Source organism: Sebastes fasciatus, chromosome 14 (genome assembly GCF_043250625.1).
Source record: "Sebastes fasciatus isolate fSebFas1 chromosome 14, fSebFas1.pri, whole genome shotgun sequence".
Classification (NCBI taxonomy): Eukaryota; Metazoa; Chordata; class Actinopteri; order Perciformes; family Sebastidae; genus Sebastes; species Sebastes fasciatus.
In genome coordinates, this window is record NC_133808.1 from 21147224 (window position 1) to 21164800 (window position 17577).

The following is a 17577-nucleotide window of genomic DNA, read 5'->3' on the forward strand; positions in this document are numbered from 1 at the left end:
CAGAGGAGCAGCCTATACTGTAGCTTTTCAAAATGTTCCCGGAGAAAGAATCGTTCGTTCCTCAAACAATGAGGAAAGCGCTTCAGACAAGGTTCATATTAGTTAGTACTCATTATTTTTGTTCCACTGGGAGAAAAATTCTAATTTTCCTGCCACTGACTCTTTACAACACTCTGCATACTATTGAATGTGTAGCAGATAAAGGAGTTTTGGCTAATTGCCCATAGGGCAGGTAATCAATAGTTTGTGTTACTATGCTATCAAGATCACAGTGTCCTCCAAACAACTTTTTACTTAAACACATGTATATCCTGCATCATATGGTGCCTTACAGTGCATTACGCTCGGCTTTCACTGAATAATACTCAAAATGATTTGATGTTGTTTGACTTGATAATTTAAGCAGTCACCACACCGAAAAATCAAGGAAAAGAAGAAAGTCCCCATAATTTCCTACACCTGTAAAATTAAGTTCAATCAAGTTACTTACTTGATACTATGACTTTTTTTCATGAAAATTGTCAACATACTATACTATGACATCTTCATGAAAATTTTCGAAATACTGTACTATGACTTTTTCATGAAAGGTTTCCGATATACTACACTATTACTTTTTTTCGGAAAATGTTCGACATACTGTATGACTTTTTTTCATGAAATTTTTCAACATACTATAATATGACTTTTTTTCATGAAATTTTTTGCGACATACTATTCTATGACTTTTTTTCGTGAAAATTTTCCAACATACTTTGACTTTTTTTCATGAAATTTTTCGACATAATATGCTATGACTTTCTCATGATATTTTTTGACATACTCTATGACTTTTTTCATGACATTTTTGGACTTACTATACTATGACTTCTTCATGAAAATTTTCGACCTACTAAGCTATGACTTTTTCTCATGATATTTTTTGACATACTATACTATGACTTTTTTTCATGAAATTTTTCAACATACTATAATATGACTTTTGTGAATTTTTTCGACTTACTATAACTTTTTTCATGAAATGTTTTGAAATTGTGCACTATGACTTTTCGACATACTATACTATGACTTTCTTTGGTATAGTATAGTATGTAAAAACTTTCCCAAAAAAGTCACATTATATATCAAAAATGTTCACGAAAAAGTCATAATATAGTATGTCAGAAAATTTCATGAAAAAAGACAGTAAAGCATGTTGAAAATTTACATACACGTATATACATTCTATATACATCCAGCCTCTTACATTATGAAAAAACCTCTTAGTATTGTAGAACATTTTAATGTGTAATATACTGTATGTATATTGTGTTAAGCTGTGGACATAAGCATAGCCTAAAACGAAGTTTCCCTACTTTCTGTCAGCTCAGTTTCAGCTTTGATATTCTGCTCTCAAACAACTATCACAGCCGGATCATGGTGTAGTCAGACATCACGGGTTGCTAGCGCTGTTTGAAAGAGCTGTTGAGACACAGGAACAGCCGTGAAGAGAGAATGCAGTCGAGCTGAGCAGAAGTAGAAACTTCACAATTCAAGATCCTCCTGTGAAAGGCTAACTGACATTGAGAAGAAATATGAACATGAAAAATGTCACAGTGAAGATCTTTTAAGACTTTATCAAACAAAAATGTAAAATGTCAAGAGTTTTATTTAAGGTCATCAATTCTGTCATTGACCCTCATCCTCGCTGTCAAAGAATCTACTCTGAAATGTGAGGGTTTCAAGGTCAAGAGTATAAAACTGCAGAGCACTCTATTACACAAACTGGATATTTTCCCTCCAAGCAATGTTACAATGACTGCCTAGAGACATAATCTCACTTATTAACTTGATAGAGTGAATTTCCAAGATGAACTCCACCACTTGTTTGTTAGATGTGGTTCCTACTAAGTGTCTAAAGGGGCCAGCATATCATTTAAAATTGTCAGTGGATCTAGCATTAACATGCGATAATCACACTAACCCTTTAAGGTTTATCTTTCTATCTTAATGTTTAAAATAAATGTTGCATAAAAAAATAATAACAGTAGAATATCTGCATCCACGGATATCAGCTATGGTGTGCCACACGGTTCAATCCTGGGTCCTATTCTTTTTTGTATGTGCTTCTATTGAGCTCTGTAATATGTAAATATTAGGGCTGTCAAAGTTAACCCAATAACGCGTTAATGCAAATTCAATGTAACGCGACTAATTTCTTAAACGCATTATCGCATATTTGCGATATTTAGGTTGTAGCGGGCTCCGTTTTAAAGGTAGAGTTAAGATACTGGCAAATTGGCATTCTTTAAGTTTTGGGTTGCTGGAGAAAAAGTATAAAATAATGCCTGACAATAACTGATATATAAAATCAAACATTTTAATGTACAAATTGTCCCTGTAAGTATTTGATTTGACTTTTTCCCATGGCTATTGTCAAAAAGGTTAACAAAAATCTCAATAAATAATAATATTGAATCGCAATACTTGTAGAATCTCAATATATATCGAATCGGCATCCAAGTATCGTGATAGTTTTTAATCGGGTGATCGTCCCAGCCTCACTAGAGACACATATTACCCCTCTTATAGCCTCTGTGTTTATCTGTGTGCGTGCATACAAATAGCACATATGTGATCTGGAGAGAGAGAAAATAGAGGTAGGGACGGGTGCCACCTCCACTGAGTATTAAAGATGGGGATCAAGTGGTAATGTAATAAGGGGTAATCAATGAGGACTTTTATCTCATTATGGTTTTTGTTCCCTTACCCAAGCAGCCATTATCCCTGTGGGCGCTGTTGCCACTGCATTACTAACCTGTCGTACCTGGTGTGCCCCCCCTTTGCCAGACATAATAAATGTTATCGTTCCCCTTTGCCAGGGATTGTTAAATTGAAAACAGCTGACACAAGCTGCCAGGCATTGCATCAGAGAACAGACTACCTCTCTCTGTTTTAGCCCTAAGGCTTTTATAATCAAGTGCAAGACACCGGACAGCAAAGAGAAGAATGGCATCGCTGTCTCTGTCATGTGCACATGATTATCAAGGCTAAGAGACAGTTTAAAGGAACTTAAATTGGGTGATGTCAAAAATCAACTACAATGAACTGTAAAGATGCTTAGCATGATATGGTTTTAAAATGGCAATGCATCTTGGGATTTTAGGCTTTTTTTTTTTTTTTTTTTTAGCAACGCAAGCCTTGCCAACAGAGGTAAAGGGATAGTTTCAATGTGGCTCAAAAACAGAGGAGAGGCTAGGGATCAGACTTAACAGTAGCCCATGGTGAAATATTTACTCGGCCTAGATTCATATCTAATGAGCTTAAAGAAACCCAGTTATGCAACAGAGCCAATGTTAAATGTTTAATGTTGTGAACACACTGGAGAGACCGACACTCGTCTTTAAATGAGTTCATCTTGCTTCCCTCATACAAAGTCTTTGCGGAGCTCTTTAAGCTTTCTTCTTATGCAACCTTTTCCTATTTGTCCTATGAATATAAACCGTATGAATCAATCAATTTCAGAGTCCTGTCATACTATGCTCAGGCTTATCCTTTGAATACGTTAAGTGTTTTACAATATTGTTGCTATTAGTGATTATGTAGAGTGAGTCGGACCTCTACAGCTGCCTGATAAGTAAGAAGTTTTCCTCCATACAGTATGTCTAGCAGGCCTGCCTCGGTGGGAGCTGTTTGGTGATTTGAGCAGCACTGAGCCATTGTTCCTACACGTCTCTAATTAGCTGCGAATATGCCAGCTCTATTCATGTAGCTTGTCTTAATGTCCTACACTTTAAGGAGCCCACTCAGCACTCATCTGCACAGATCTGTACCCCAGGGCCGGAGAAAGAAAACCCAAGGATAAAACAGTGAACCCAGCTTGATGGGATAGCTTTTGATGAGTCTAATAATCAAACAAAGTCTGTCATTTTCATGAAAGGCTTTTTTGATTTTGTTTTTGAGGGCTTTTTTTTGCCTGGGCAATGTGTCTGTGTCACTAAAGGCGACGTGGCATAAGATGAGTTGCTTTGAGACTAATAAAGCCCTGTGGTTCGTTAGGAAATGTGGTTCAAGTGATTCTGTGTCAGTCTCTGTTAAGAGTTTGACTTTACTCAAACCTTTCATTAACAGTCGGACACTAACCCTGCCCTGATCAAAAAGGAAGATGAGTTGTTGGGGAGTTGCAAGAAGAAAACTTAAAGAGGCAGCAGGTGTGGAATTCAAAAGAAATTGTTCCAGTTATGTTTGAAATTATAAACCACTTTTAACGTTGATCTGAGTCACGGTAATCTTTCAAACTTATCGCCGTGTTTTTTCCCCCCAAAAAAACTTAATTTTCAAGAATATTTTTGATTCTTAAGGTCCAATCTGTGATCCAAATGTAATCAAACAACTACTGTATAGCTGTCAAATAAATGTAGTGGAGAAAAAAGTACAATATTACCCTGTGAAATGTAATAGAGTCGGAGTATAAAGTACACCAAAATGTACTTAAGTACAGTACTTGAGTAAATGTAATTAATTGTTAATGTTACGCCCAATACTGTTTATCAAGCTTTGTCAGACAGAGATGGACATGAGACCTAAGGATGTCTCTCACTTTTGCCCATTGCTGTTTTCTTTTCCATTTTTTTCTACTGCTTTACTCCAATTTAGAATACCAATCCGTATGAAAGTATCCAAGTTATGTATTTGTGCATGTAAACATGATAATCCTGATTTCAGTAACAAGCCCTATCCCAGTTTGAGAAAGCATGAATATCCTAGCTGGAGTACACTGATAGAAACTGGACCACTGTGGGATGTAAAGATCTTCCAGGTTTCTCATTAGTGTTTCCCAGGTGCATAGGTAGGTGCGTCATCAACCCAAGTTAGTGCCGCATCATCTTTCATAACTGGTGATTAGATGGAGAAGCTAAATTCAGAAGTGGTAAAGGTTGCTGTGTTCAGGCAGCCAAAAACCCAACACGGTTTATCCTCAACTGCTGAGGTAACTAGGTCAGCACAGATATACAACGAGAGGCTAGATGCAGATGGGCCAAGACATTGAAGCAATGCCTGGAGACCGTTGTAAACCTGGATAGAAATAGAATCGTGTAATTAAGGATATGAATAACCAGACTTTTTATGTTCTATTTGAACTTCACATCCCAGATAAGTGACCCGTCTCAAGGACCAGCAAGAGTTGCTAATGCAACAGCAAGGATAATCCCTCACTGGCTTCCCACCCACAATACTTTATTATGTTTGAATGTAATTATTGAATAAATACAAATTGTAATTGTAACAAACTGGATGGGCCCAACAAACACAAGGATTTCATCCAGGAGACTGCTGCTCGTGTCACTTTCAATCAGCTGATCATTCGTGTCCTGTGTTCACAACGTTCAGTTTCATTTTAACTTTACAAACGTAACCGTTTTAAGCCCAACCATGAAGTTTTCTTTCCAGATCCTAACTAAGTGTTTTTTACTTTGCCTACTTCTATCATTTTTCTCTATCAGGACATTGTATCATGTGTTGTCTTTGCATACAGCTGGTATTATCTACATCTGTAAACCCACTGAAAGCTAGGGGTGGAAAAAGAAAATGTGATTCACCTATGTTTCGCAATTTGTTTTTTACGATTTTAAAACAGATTTTTTAATGCTTTAATGATATATTTGACTTCAGAACATCTCTGACTAAATACAGGCTGCAAATCAAACATTTTTACTGTATCAATTTGGATATTTTCCAAAGTAAAAGTCCTTAGAAAACAAACAAAAAAATCGCAATAAATCATTATATTGAATCGCAATACAGATTGAATCGGCACCCAAGTATTGCGACAGTATCAAATCAAGAGATAGGTGTATCGTCCCAGCCCTACTGAACGCTGAATAAAGCAGCCTCAGTGTAAAACTGAGTGCGATGTCAGAACAGCCAGATACTAGTGATTGGGAAAAGCATTTATCCCTCCCAAAAAAATCAATACAGAGAAGGCAAAGTTTGACCAAATAATGGTGGTTACCAAACAGCTGTTCATTCAGGATATCAGTCTACTAAAGCACCACTGTCATTGTGGATTTATAGCAACGCCCCTCCCAGCTCTGTGATTGCTCAATTGATCACGTTTCACACAAACTGCTAAATTTACTAGTAAACCCATGCTGGGGTGCAGAATGGTTAGAGGCTTTAAAACATAATCCTATGATTCTCAGAGGGTAGAGCTTTCCCTGGTGTATGTTCTGAGCTTTGCTGTGAGTTCTAGCAGACTAGATTTCACTAGCTTCACAGTTGTGAGTGTGTGTATTGGGGGATGAGGGCGCAGCACACCTTATCTTTGGAATTCAAGACTAAGCCTGAGTTACAACCTTCAAGGACCGTACAGGGAAATCATCCCTTCATCACCAGAATACTAACGCCGATCCACCACGGCATTTAATTGCCACCGCCTCGCGCTAAACAAGGGCCGTGATTGAGCCTATAGTGAAAGTTTTGTGATGCTGATTGCAAAATATACTCTTTAAAGCCCTCATTCTTAAAGTCCACCCTTGAAACCCGGGAGGTAAAAACATAACAAAAGGGAATTTGCCATCACTGCCGTTTCTCTCGCAAAGTGTTCCTATTTGTACGTTAATAAGGAAGTAATTCTGAAGGTGTAATTTAAGTGGGCTCATCAATCAAGCTTACATATACGGGGATTTAATGTGATTCAGGGGTAGAGTAATTAGTGTGTGAGGCTCAGATTCTTCATTGTTAAGACATAAACAGATATCCTACCATTTAGACCGGCCAAGGCATTCATAGTGAACAGACCCTGAACCAACAGTCCTATAAAATAAGTGGACAGTGTTGCACCTGTGATTTGGCGAGGAAAAACTGTCATGGCCAATTTCAAAGGGGTCCTATGGGTACCCACGAGTCTCCCCATTACAGCCCACTTTATGATAATCACATGCAGTTTGGGGCAAGTCATAGTCAAGTCAGCACAATGATACACTCACAGCTGTTGTTGCCTGTTGGGCTTGAGTTTGCCATGTTATGATTTGAGTATATTTTTTTATACTAAATGCAGTACCTGTGAGGGTTTCTGGACAATATTTCTCATTGTTTTGTGTTGTTAACTGATTTCCAATAATAAATATATACATACATTTGCATAAAGCAAGCATATTTTCCCACTCCCATGTTGATAAGAGTATTAAATACTTGACAAATCTCCCTTTAAGGTACATTTCGAACAGATAAAAAATGTGATTCATTTGCGATTAATCACGATTAATCATGGAAAATCATGCAATTAATCTACAACTACATATTTGAGTTGATTGACAGCCCTAATACAGTACGTAGCTAACAAAGGCACACTATCTGGTAGCCAAACCAGTAAATTGATGTACAAGGTCCATCAGCCACAATACTGCATATCAGACTTGTCATCATAAGCAATAGTCTAATGAGCTAACTAACTAGTTTGAAAACCCTTTTTTTTTTAATTGCATGCCATGGAGGCCTTATCCTCATAGCTTTATAAGCAGGTTTACAAACAGTATGTGTGAAATGTATCTTCTATTGGAGACAGGATAACTCACTGTAAATGATTTTCAAACTCATGAGGTGAATAGAGGCTGTCAAACAATAGGTGACTTTATTGTAGCAGCATGGAAATACATTATGGCAATCGTTTCTTTACAGATGGAAACTCTAACCGTTTCATGGCGCGGGAAACAATTAAGCTGCACGATCACTACTGGAATGAGATAATACTACAGCTAATGGGGTGGTGTCTTGCTGTCAGAATGGTATTTACCACACACCCGGAACAGGGCAAACGATGAGCTGAGGCTCTGTAAAGCATTAAGCTTCCTGGATTGATCTACTGTATTCTCTTTATCAACAGAATGTGAAGAGCTTACAGTGTTGACATCATGTCAAAGATGTCTATGTATTGTGTTTTGTAGGGATATCTACTGAAATGAGCACGCTAACCAGCTAGCCCCGACCCGTCCTTTCTTGTAATACTACTTGTACCTCCAGAGGCGATAGTGAGTCACTGTAGTGTCCAGTCTGCCCTCACTCCAACCTGAGAGGACGAAGAAGTAGAGCTGCCCTGAGGGCTTGTCAATCGCATTGAAGGTTGCAGGGTCCATGTACATTTTGATAGTTTGTTTAATTGGATTTAATCGAAAGTGGCAGAAACGAGAAAATTACTTGTATTTTTGTTTTATCTTCCCCACCACCAGGAGACCACTTTGCTGGTAGGAGAGCATCGGGCGGCTCCAGGAGATGGACCTTCAGTTAGCTAAAGCTGTAGCAACTGAAATGCAGCCAGCGCAAACCCCAGCGCTGGGAGTCACAGCAGGCAGGCGCTGGATTTGAGTTGCTACAGCTCAGTTAACTGAAGGTCTGTCTCCTGGAGCTGCCCAGTGCTCTCCTCCAAGTCATCTCCTGGTGAAACGAAAATACATAATTAAAATATTTGTTCTCATTTCTGCCACTTTGGATGCAATCCAAAAAACAAACTATCCAAAAGTACTCGGACTGTAAAGCACTCGGTTAGTGGCACAGTACACACAAAGATGGCTAACGTGATCTACTTATAGGCCGACGCCACACATTAAGATTATAAGATAGCAGGGTTATTTTGATTGTCTCTCTTTTTATTTTATTTTTTTTATAACTAATGACTGTAAATTCAGGTTAAAAATGCGATAGGGTAGCACATCCCAGATTTCAAAATCAAGGAGGACAAAATACTAGCATTTCACTTGTTTAATTGGCTCACATCACACTAGACATACTCTTAAGCATTTCGGCACAGAGCCTTCTTCAGAGCATTATGTGATCACATTTTATGCTTATCGGACTTTAGGTCTAGCACTTCACCGTGAATCCCATTGTTGAAGTGCTACCTCCTTCACCAAAATGTAAATTTAGATTTGAGTGTGTGTGTGTGTGTGTGTGTGTGTGTGTGTGTGTGTGTGTGTGTGTGTGTGTGCTGGCTGGGGATCGTCATTCGCCAAAGTAGGCGACACATGCTCGTACTACATAGTCTGATGTACACTACTGCAAACCATTTTATGTACATCCATACTGCTGTGTAATTAAAAATGAATGAAATCAATCAAACACTTTTTTTTCTTAAGTAAAACTCCTCAAATATGTATTTGAATATACTTGTTTTTTTATATGGTCAAAAAGCAGATTGGGCCCTTTAACAACCCGTTGTCCAAACGTGGCACTCGGCCACCAACAACTATGTGACTCATCCCGAAGGGATGTGCTGTCTTCTAAGCCCTGCTTGCTCCTCACCTCCATAAATAATTCATTTAGCACAGCATGAAAAACGCATGTCAATTAGCCAGGTTTATTTTTTCCTCCAATGAAAAAACAGCGGGTCTCTCTTCATGCCAGCTTGAGGAATGTAGTGAAACAGTGCATTATTTAGCATTTCTGGACATGGCTGCTCAGACTACATGGCCTCATTCTTCTTGTCTGACAGTGTCAATTATTCTGTTTGATTTGAGCCGGCATATCTTTTTGGTTGGTGGGGATAGATTCTAAGTTTGCCAGCTGTGATTGGCTTTAGTTTCCATTACTCCTTTACAAGCCCTCATGTTCTATGTATCAACATTGGCTGCTGAATGTAATTACTGAAGGAGCTGGCTCACTATTCCCCTGTCTGTCTGGGTTTGTAATGACACTAACGATAACACCAATGGGCAACACATTTACTTCAATCAACATAGCAATTAAGAAATTCCTCAAAAAGCAAAAATAGAAACCAAACTTGACATAAAAAACGCTCGTATAACAACAGCTGTCTCATATGATCTAGTGTGAGAGACCAAAAAACAGAAGAAACTGAAGACATGCTTGGAAGTCCCGGTGGATTTTTAAGCTTGTTATCAACAATAGTTTTGTGTCAACAGCTCCAGTGTCAATGTGTCTCAATAATACAGTGCCACGCCATCTATACATTCGAAGTTGACGTCCATTTAAAAAAGTAAAAGAAAATTAAAAATTGTCAGTGGCACAGTTGGCTGTGCAGCTTTGATTAAGTGCAAATCTTTAGCTAAACTTGAAACATTCTCAGCTTAAGTTTACCTAAAATAGAGATGTTTTGTTGGTTGTCAGTTTACAGCAGTTGTTTTTCATTTTGCTCACCCAAAGAAGGCTCATATAGGAACTAAGAGCTTGGTGTACTCCTACAGAATTCAAGGCCAGCAGACCCAAAACAGATCAGTTTTTCATAATAACAGAGTAGGGTTACATTTAACAATGCTGTACTTTAATCAAAGTGGGATTTGCAGACATACTGCACAAGAAATAGGGGTCTACCTGGGAGTTACTGTCAGCAATGAACACCACAAGCCGCCCCTGTTGCTTGGTTACTGTGCTTGCAGTGAATCGTGACTCTGATGGCCTTGGGCTGCTGGGGTAGAATTAGTTCAACTGAACATGATTTGAGACTTTGCTTATACAGAATTTGATATTTTCTGTGTGCAAGAGTCAGTCAAAGGAAAGTATAATTTTTTTATTCTGTCTGACATAACAAGGAATCATGAATATATTTAGATTTCTTTCTCACTTCTGCTCTCACATTCTTGGCCAAAACCAAAGCCAAGAAAACCACAATTATACCAGACAAGTTACACTGAACTAAAAGCTATTCAAATGTTAACTTTAGGGTGAAACTCTAAAGCATGACGCCCCACATCCCATTTGTGCTTCCTCATCAGCAGTTGATGGAAAAATAAACTGTGGATTATTCATGGGTGATGTAGCTACACATTTTCTCCATGTTTTCCCCAATCGATTGTCAGTATTGGCACTTTTTACTTCTTGACTATAAAAATGTGTTTTGCTATATTAATGTGTTGGAAAAATACAAACATGTGCACATTCCTAAGGTCATAACAGGTGACACTCATTGCCCTTAAGGCCTATTTCTGTTTCGGTGTCGGTCACCTAGTTAACGAACTTGTAGCGCCTATTTGAGGACAAGTAACCCTAAAAAGGACAGAAGTGTCAGTCAGACAGACAATGTGAGATATACGACTGTGAGCCTGCACGCAAGGGTATAAATGTCATGAAACGGAGAGCCTCTGGGCTCTCAGCCTTGAACATTTATGTTGATGGTTGTTTGCCCACTTGCAAGTGTTTATTAAACCTTTAAAAGACTTTCTCTTGATTTTCGAGTCCTTCACAGAAATTGCCTCCACAATTAATTAATGTAATTCCTACAGAGATAAAAGTGTAAACTTGAATAATTATTCCACACAGCACGCTGTCATTTTGGGTCAGTTGATGGTACGGTAGGTGTGGAGGTGACCTGCCTGGACCCGCGTGGATACCCTAGCTTTCAGTTTATTCTGTTATGAGGGGAATGATTCAATGAAGGCCTGCTTTGACACATGCAGTCCTCCCTTCTACAGTAAATGTCATGTTGGCAACCAAATCAAGTTGTTTTTTTTACAGTCTAATTGGTCTTTTGGTCTTATGCCTAGTTCACGCTACACAACTTTAGCCCCGACAGCTTTTGGAGCTCCCCGACAAAAGCCCCAGATCAGAGGCAAGTTGTGTAGTGTGAACTGTACAGCGATCTGACGGCTTTGAAAGTCACGTAGTGTGAACTTGGCTTTAGTCGACTAAGATTTCTTTAGTTGATTAGTCCTTTTTCATGCTTTTATCACGCTGAATGACTTATTTCTAAGAAACTTTTGATCTCCGTTAAACACAAGACTTAAAGTGGCAGTTTGTGGGGGATTCTTTGTGGTGAAACTCAGTTTTACAGATCTTTTGTTTAAAAGTCTGACTTTTGCAGATCCAAAGCAATCTACGACACTAATTTAGATATGTTTCTGTAAAATGAAAAAAGAAACGTAGGGCTCCTATTAGACGTAACATCACTACCACTGAGCAGCCCGTACTCCAAAAAATGATGTTCCCATAAAACTAGATTGCATTCTGAATTATGTAAGGAAGGAAACATATTTTGTTGCAGATTACGTTTGTCTTTTACGTATCACAAACACCTTTGTTATATGTCTGTGGACGGCAGCAGCGAGTTACGTAGTACAACGAGCGATGTGCAGAGCAGGTGACGTGACCGTGAATGAAACATACTCATTTCTTGCGTTATAGTTTTGTTTTTAAGACATTTTAAGCCAAACCATGATGTTTTTTACTAAACCTAATCCAGTAGTTTTGATTCCTAAACCTGATTATTACGTAGAAAATACGTTTACCTCAAAACATATTTTGGTCATGCAGTTTCGTTGTATGGGAACGTCATTTTGTGTGAGACACAGAGTGGTGGTAATGAGTACAGTTCTCCACTGAATCTCAAATGAGAAAAGCAGTTTTGTCCTCTGGTGGAGAAGTGAGCTCATACTAACAGCGAGACCACATTTACTGTGTAGATACTAACTTCCCCCTCTAGCTTTTTAATCTATTTGTTCAGAGTGGGATGTGCTATTTGTGGATCTTTCAGTGCTATAGGTAGATGCAGTGGATGTTGCTTAAAATCCTCAGTTACCTGCACAAGCTGAGGCAGAGGAGTGAGGCTGGTAAACTTGCATCAAATAGCTGGAGGAAGGTTGCCAAGGATTTGCAGGCAGATCAATATTAGCGGTCTTTGGAGAGTTGTGTTGTCTGTAAATGGAAGCTGAAGCCGTTACGCCAACAAGGGTGCAAAATAACTTAGACTAACTGTATAGCCTTATAATAGCATTAGCCTTGTGTTAGGTTGATAGTGTATTGAAATCAATTTGTTGCTTGTGTTTAACCTTGTTCTATCACTTGCCCCAACGGCATAATCATGCCCTTGATACGTATGAATGATTTCAATATGCTTTAATGAAATTAGAGGGATTCAGGATCTTTAAAGGGTGTTAAGAGTAAGGTGTGTATGAAGAAGGTGGTTTACAGTTTTCAGTTTTACTGGCTATTTCTAAGTAAATATTGGGACTGCTTTAGATTCAATTGGAGTACATGTGCATTCTTGATGGTTTTAACCTACAGACAGCAGCACCACAGACATTCTGGACTTAGTTAGAAGGTGTGGACTTAACTCTTTGAGTCATAGTTTTTGCATTTCTGTGAGTCTACACATATAATAGCCCAAGTTTAGGTTACTCCACATTTGTGTCAGATTCATCTATTAGAGGGTTGTGCTATTGTTGGACTTTTTAAACGCATGCTGTTGGCATAACAGACTTTACTGATAGAAACCCTAAGTGTTTTTTATCTACACATTGCCCCATTTTAGAGTCAGTATGCTATATTTTTTTATTAACCTCTTGTACCAAACTATTCTTTGGAGCTTAACAGTACACCATCTCTTGTTCTGTTGCAGTTGTATTGTGTTGTGTTTAAATGGGCTGTTTAAAGCGGAGGCTGTGGGAGGGAAAGCATGCTGATCTTAATTAATGTCCAATGCAAACAACAAACACACACACACTGACACACAGGCCAACATCATGTGAGATAAGACTTCATTGCGTTTCAGTGGATTCTTAAAGAACCATAACAGGAACAACAACATGTAAGAGTGAGGGATTATTGCTATACAATGCATAGTTAGAGTGTGAAAGATACAGTACAGTTTATACACACACATAAATCCAAATATATAAATATATAAAGTTGTCATTAACTTCAAACCTTTAGTCTTGGGGTTCCATGATGGAGTTCTCAAAAATAAAATTATCCAAATTACCTTAATTTCAGCTATCTTATCTTCTTAAAAGTCATACATATAGTACATGTTTACTATATAATACATTTCCTATATACTACTTTTCCAACATAATTTGAAATCTATGTCTGGTTCAGACTACACGATATCAGCCAGATTATAGCCATGGCCATGGAAGTAAATTTTTCGGTGCATAATAAGTTAATGTATTGTAGTTTATTTTAGTAATTTATTGTTTTTTTTCCCGTCATTTTATAATATGGCTGAGGATAATTTTCATATTCCCAACGGCCTCATCTTTTTCCTCCTCTGACGACCAGCTACGATTGGTTGGGGACCAACGTTTAGTCTGTCATGTCTCTCGGCCAAGTCACGACAATAATTTATTACTCTCAATTGCCTAATCTGACATAGTGACCATCGTAACCGACAAAATATTTGTGTAGTCTGAACCAGAAATCTGCCCAAATCATAGGTATTACAATGAGCCCAGGGACAGCTGAGAAATTGGAAAAACATGTCATTGCATCACATTTACAGATTCAAAAAAAGAAAGGAAAAGAAAAATCATAAATTAAAGTGAAAAAATAAAACACTAACACACCAGCAACACAAGGTGAATGAATTATGAATTGAATTCCCTCTCTGGTACCACTTTATAATAAGTCACCCTTTATAAGGGGGTTATAAGTTGTAACTATTTATTAATAATAAGTAATTCTTCAAGACTTTGCAGCTCACTTATAAGCCATTAATAAGAACAACTTTTGGATTGCCAGGTTGTGAAACTTTTCTGTGGCTGGTGTTTATCCTCCTCCAGCATGACACTTGTTTTGTCTTTTTAGTTGTTCAGAGCACGAAGCCGCGGCCTGCTCGCTGTAGTCGACAGCCTCGTCTCAGTCTGCAGTGCCCTGAAGCCCCTCCCCCACTGCTGAACAAAGCATATTAGTATTGAACATGTCGCCTGTCCAAATTGCACCAAATTCGACATAGCACATAGTACACGCAAGGCGTCTTTCTCCATATCAGCATCAGTAAATCTGTGATCGACCTCATGGTCTGTTGAAGAAAGCCGTGAACATGCATCTATCCGAATTACTTACACCTGGCTTAAACTAGTCGCACCTCCTCAGCCAGGTTTGGCCAACGTATAAAGCCAGGATGCACTGATTAGCCGAGGTCTAGCCTCGCTTTCTCTCTTATTCTGGATTTCTTAATTCTGCTTTTGTTTAATAGTCCTCCGGCGACCCAAAAGTTGTTTGTTTTTTAATGGTTTATAGCTGATCTGTAAAGCATTTGTAAATTAATTTACTGACAAGTATTTAAAAACTTGTTACAACTTATAAACCCCGTCAAAAGGTATCTTGAACAGTGTCAAAACAGTGGTACCAATCTGTCATGATGCATCAACATCGTGAGTCTTTGTGTTTTGGTCTAGGGAAACTGACAGGACTACAACCCCTTCCACTAAAATAACTCTACTCCTTGACACCATGGGATGGTAAAACTGAATGTTTAAGAAACAATACTACGAACATTTGCTCCGATTTAATATTGCTGTTTTACAAAGGAAACCAAAGGGAATGGTAGGAAGCTTTAGCCCTGCTGGTTAGTACCTCTTCGTTGCCTTTCTTTCTCTCGGTAGTGGAAGAGGCTGGTAGTGTCGAGCTCACCCGCATGGCTGATCGCCTCCGCAAACAGTTTCACCACCTAATACACACAGAAACTAAAATTACCGCCTCGCAGTTTATGCCTCTGCCAATCAGTCAACTTGCAGTTTACATCCATGTCTGTCCAAAATGTTATTACTACATCATTTTATCCTATTAAGACATTTGTGTGAAATTGTCATAATTAGCATATGAATTCTTGAGTTATGGCGAAAAATGTGTATTGTGAGGTCACAGTGACCTTTGACCACCAGAATCTAATCAGGTTATCCTTGAGTCAAAGTGGACGTATGTGACAAATTTGAAGAAATTCCCCCCTGACATATCACATTCACGAGAGAGGGTGGACTGCACGAAATGTGTCTGTAACTTATTAATAATAATTCAAATGTCAACGTTATGAATTAGCGGCTGCCGGAGAAGGGGACCAACATTAATTGGCGCTGCTCCTGGCGACTAAAGGGGCTTTTGTCATGAAAAAACTCACCAAAAAAAACATCTATTTGGTTTTCTAAATGTTATTCGATCAATATGACAATACAGGCATGTGCAGAATAGGTATTTAGGAAAAGTCAGGGCAGGAGGGAAACATATCATATACAATGACGGTATAATTAAAATTTTGGAACCACAACGTTAAATGGCACGTGCTATTGCGGTCCAAGTGTTAATACTGATTGGATTGAGAAAAAGTAATAAATTGTAATATTGCGAAATGTTTAAAATTGCAATAATATCATGTGGTGACCTAAGTATCCTGATAATATGGTATCGTGGAGCCTCTGGTGATTCCCATCCCTATTGGACATCCACATAGAAAGTGGCAAATATCTCTTTTAAGCTGAAGCCCATCAAGTGAGTTTCCCCATTCACTGACAGTGTGACATTTACTGACCTGATAATTGGTGATGAGGGCAACACCGTGGTCGACAGCCAGTCTGCGGATGAGGAAGTTATCTTTCAGGTGGCGACTGTTGTTATTGGGCAAGTTGACCACCAGGTCAATATGACCCTCGCTGATGAGTCTATAAAAACAAACAAAGTGTCAGATTTGTGATCATGCAATTGAAACAAACAGTTTCCTGTAATTTCAGTTGTTTGTATTGTTGATCCCGTTAAGAATCAACCCTTAACTCTGCAAGTCTTTGCAGCTTTTAGCCACTTTCAGCATTTTGATTTGGTTCTGCAGACCACACAATAGTGCCCCAATGACTCTCACTCCCTTATGTAAAGCGGTTAACTGGTTCTAGCAAACTAGCTTAGACAAGCTGATGGTACACAGCCTACCCAGTACAAAATAACAGCGAGCAAAAGTCAACTAGAGACTGATGAAGAAAATCATCTAGCAAGCCAAAGTGACCCAGATATATCACTTAACTTTGTACATCAAACCGGATGGGTTGGGATGTCTGTACTATTCTTTTTCGGCTGGATGTGAAAGGCAATCTTTTACTAATATGTTTGCTTTATGAACTTGTATAAGTATATAAGGGCTCTGCTGCTGAGAGTTTGTCTTCCTCCTAGTGGTGAAAAATTTGCATGCCCACTGTGCCAAATAAAACTAAATCTTTTTTTAGGCTAGTTGGGTCGGTCGTGAGTCGGTTACACACACATAACTCTCATTTAAATGATTAGAAGAAATCCAATTCCTAGAACAATTAAAGCTTTTCAATGGAGTGAAAAAGAAAGTTTAGTTAATTAGAAGTTTCCTTGTTTATGAGATGTTTTCACTGATCATGTAAACATCTTGCAAAAAGGACAATTAACCTAAAATTACCCCCTATTATAGAAGTGTTTGAATTCATTTTGTTTACCTCTTATATATGATACTGAAAGCATTGCGCTCTCTCTCACACACACACACACACCTGGCTGTGTGGCCTTTTTTATTTGAAGGCCTTTGACAGACGGCATTGAATTAGTGCTGAATTCTAAGAAAATATGGAGGACAGACAACAGTAACAACAAAGGTCGTGTTCTTCCCCATAAAGAGCTGGCCTCTATGCCACCTTGCACAGCTGATGCCTGCCTGCCTGCCAGCCTTGTGTGCGTGTGCGTGTGCGTGTGCGTGTGTGTGTTTGTTGTTTTGGTCTAGGCCTATAAAATTCATTTTACATCCTCTTATTCGCCAGCTCATTTCCAAACATATAGTCCAGATGGCTTCATTTTATCATGATCGTGACTTGTTTGTGGAATTATTACCTGAAAATTATTCTACAACTATACTAGAATTATTCGATG

General features: G+C 38.5%; 1 protein-coding gene across 2 annotated transcripts in view; it reads right to left on the reverse strand.

Moving 5' to 3' along the window:
- Nucleotides 1–13983: 13983 nt before the first annotated feature.
- The window catches only part of cps1 (carbamoyl-phosphate synthase 1, mitochondrial), a 53771-nt gene continuing 50177 nt past the window's right edge, over nucleotides 13984–17577 (reverse strand). For both annotated transcript variants that reach the window (XM_074659622.1, XM_074659621.1), the window contains 2 exons: nucleotides 16232–16361; nucleotides 13984–15376 (listed from right to left, as the gene is read on the reverse strand). In XM_074659622.1, the coding sequence (XP_074515723.1) occupies nucleotides 15263–15376; nucleotides 16232–16361 (244 nt within the window). In that variant the 3' untranslated portion in view covers nucleotides 13984–15262. The remainder of the gene's footprint in view (nucleotides 15377–16231; nucleotides 16362–17577) is intronic.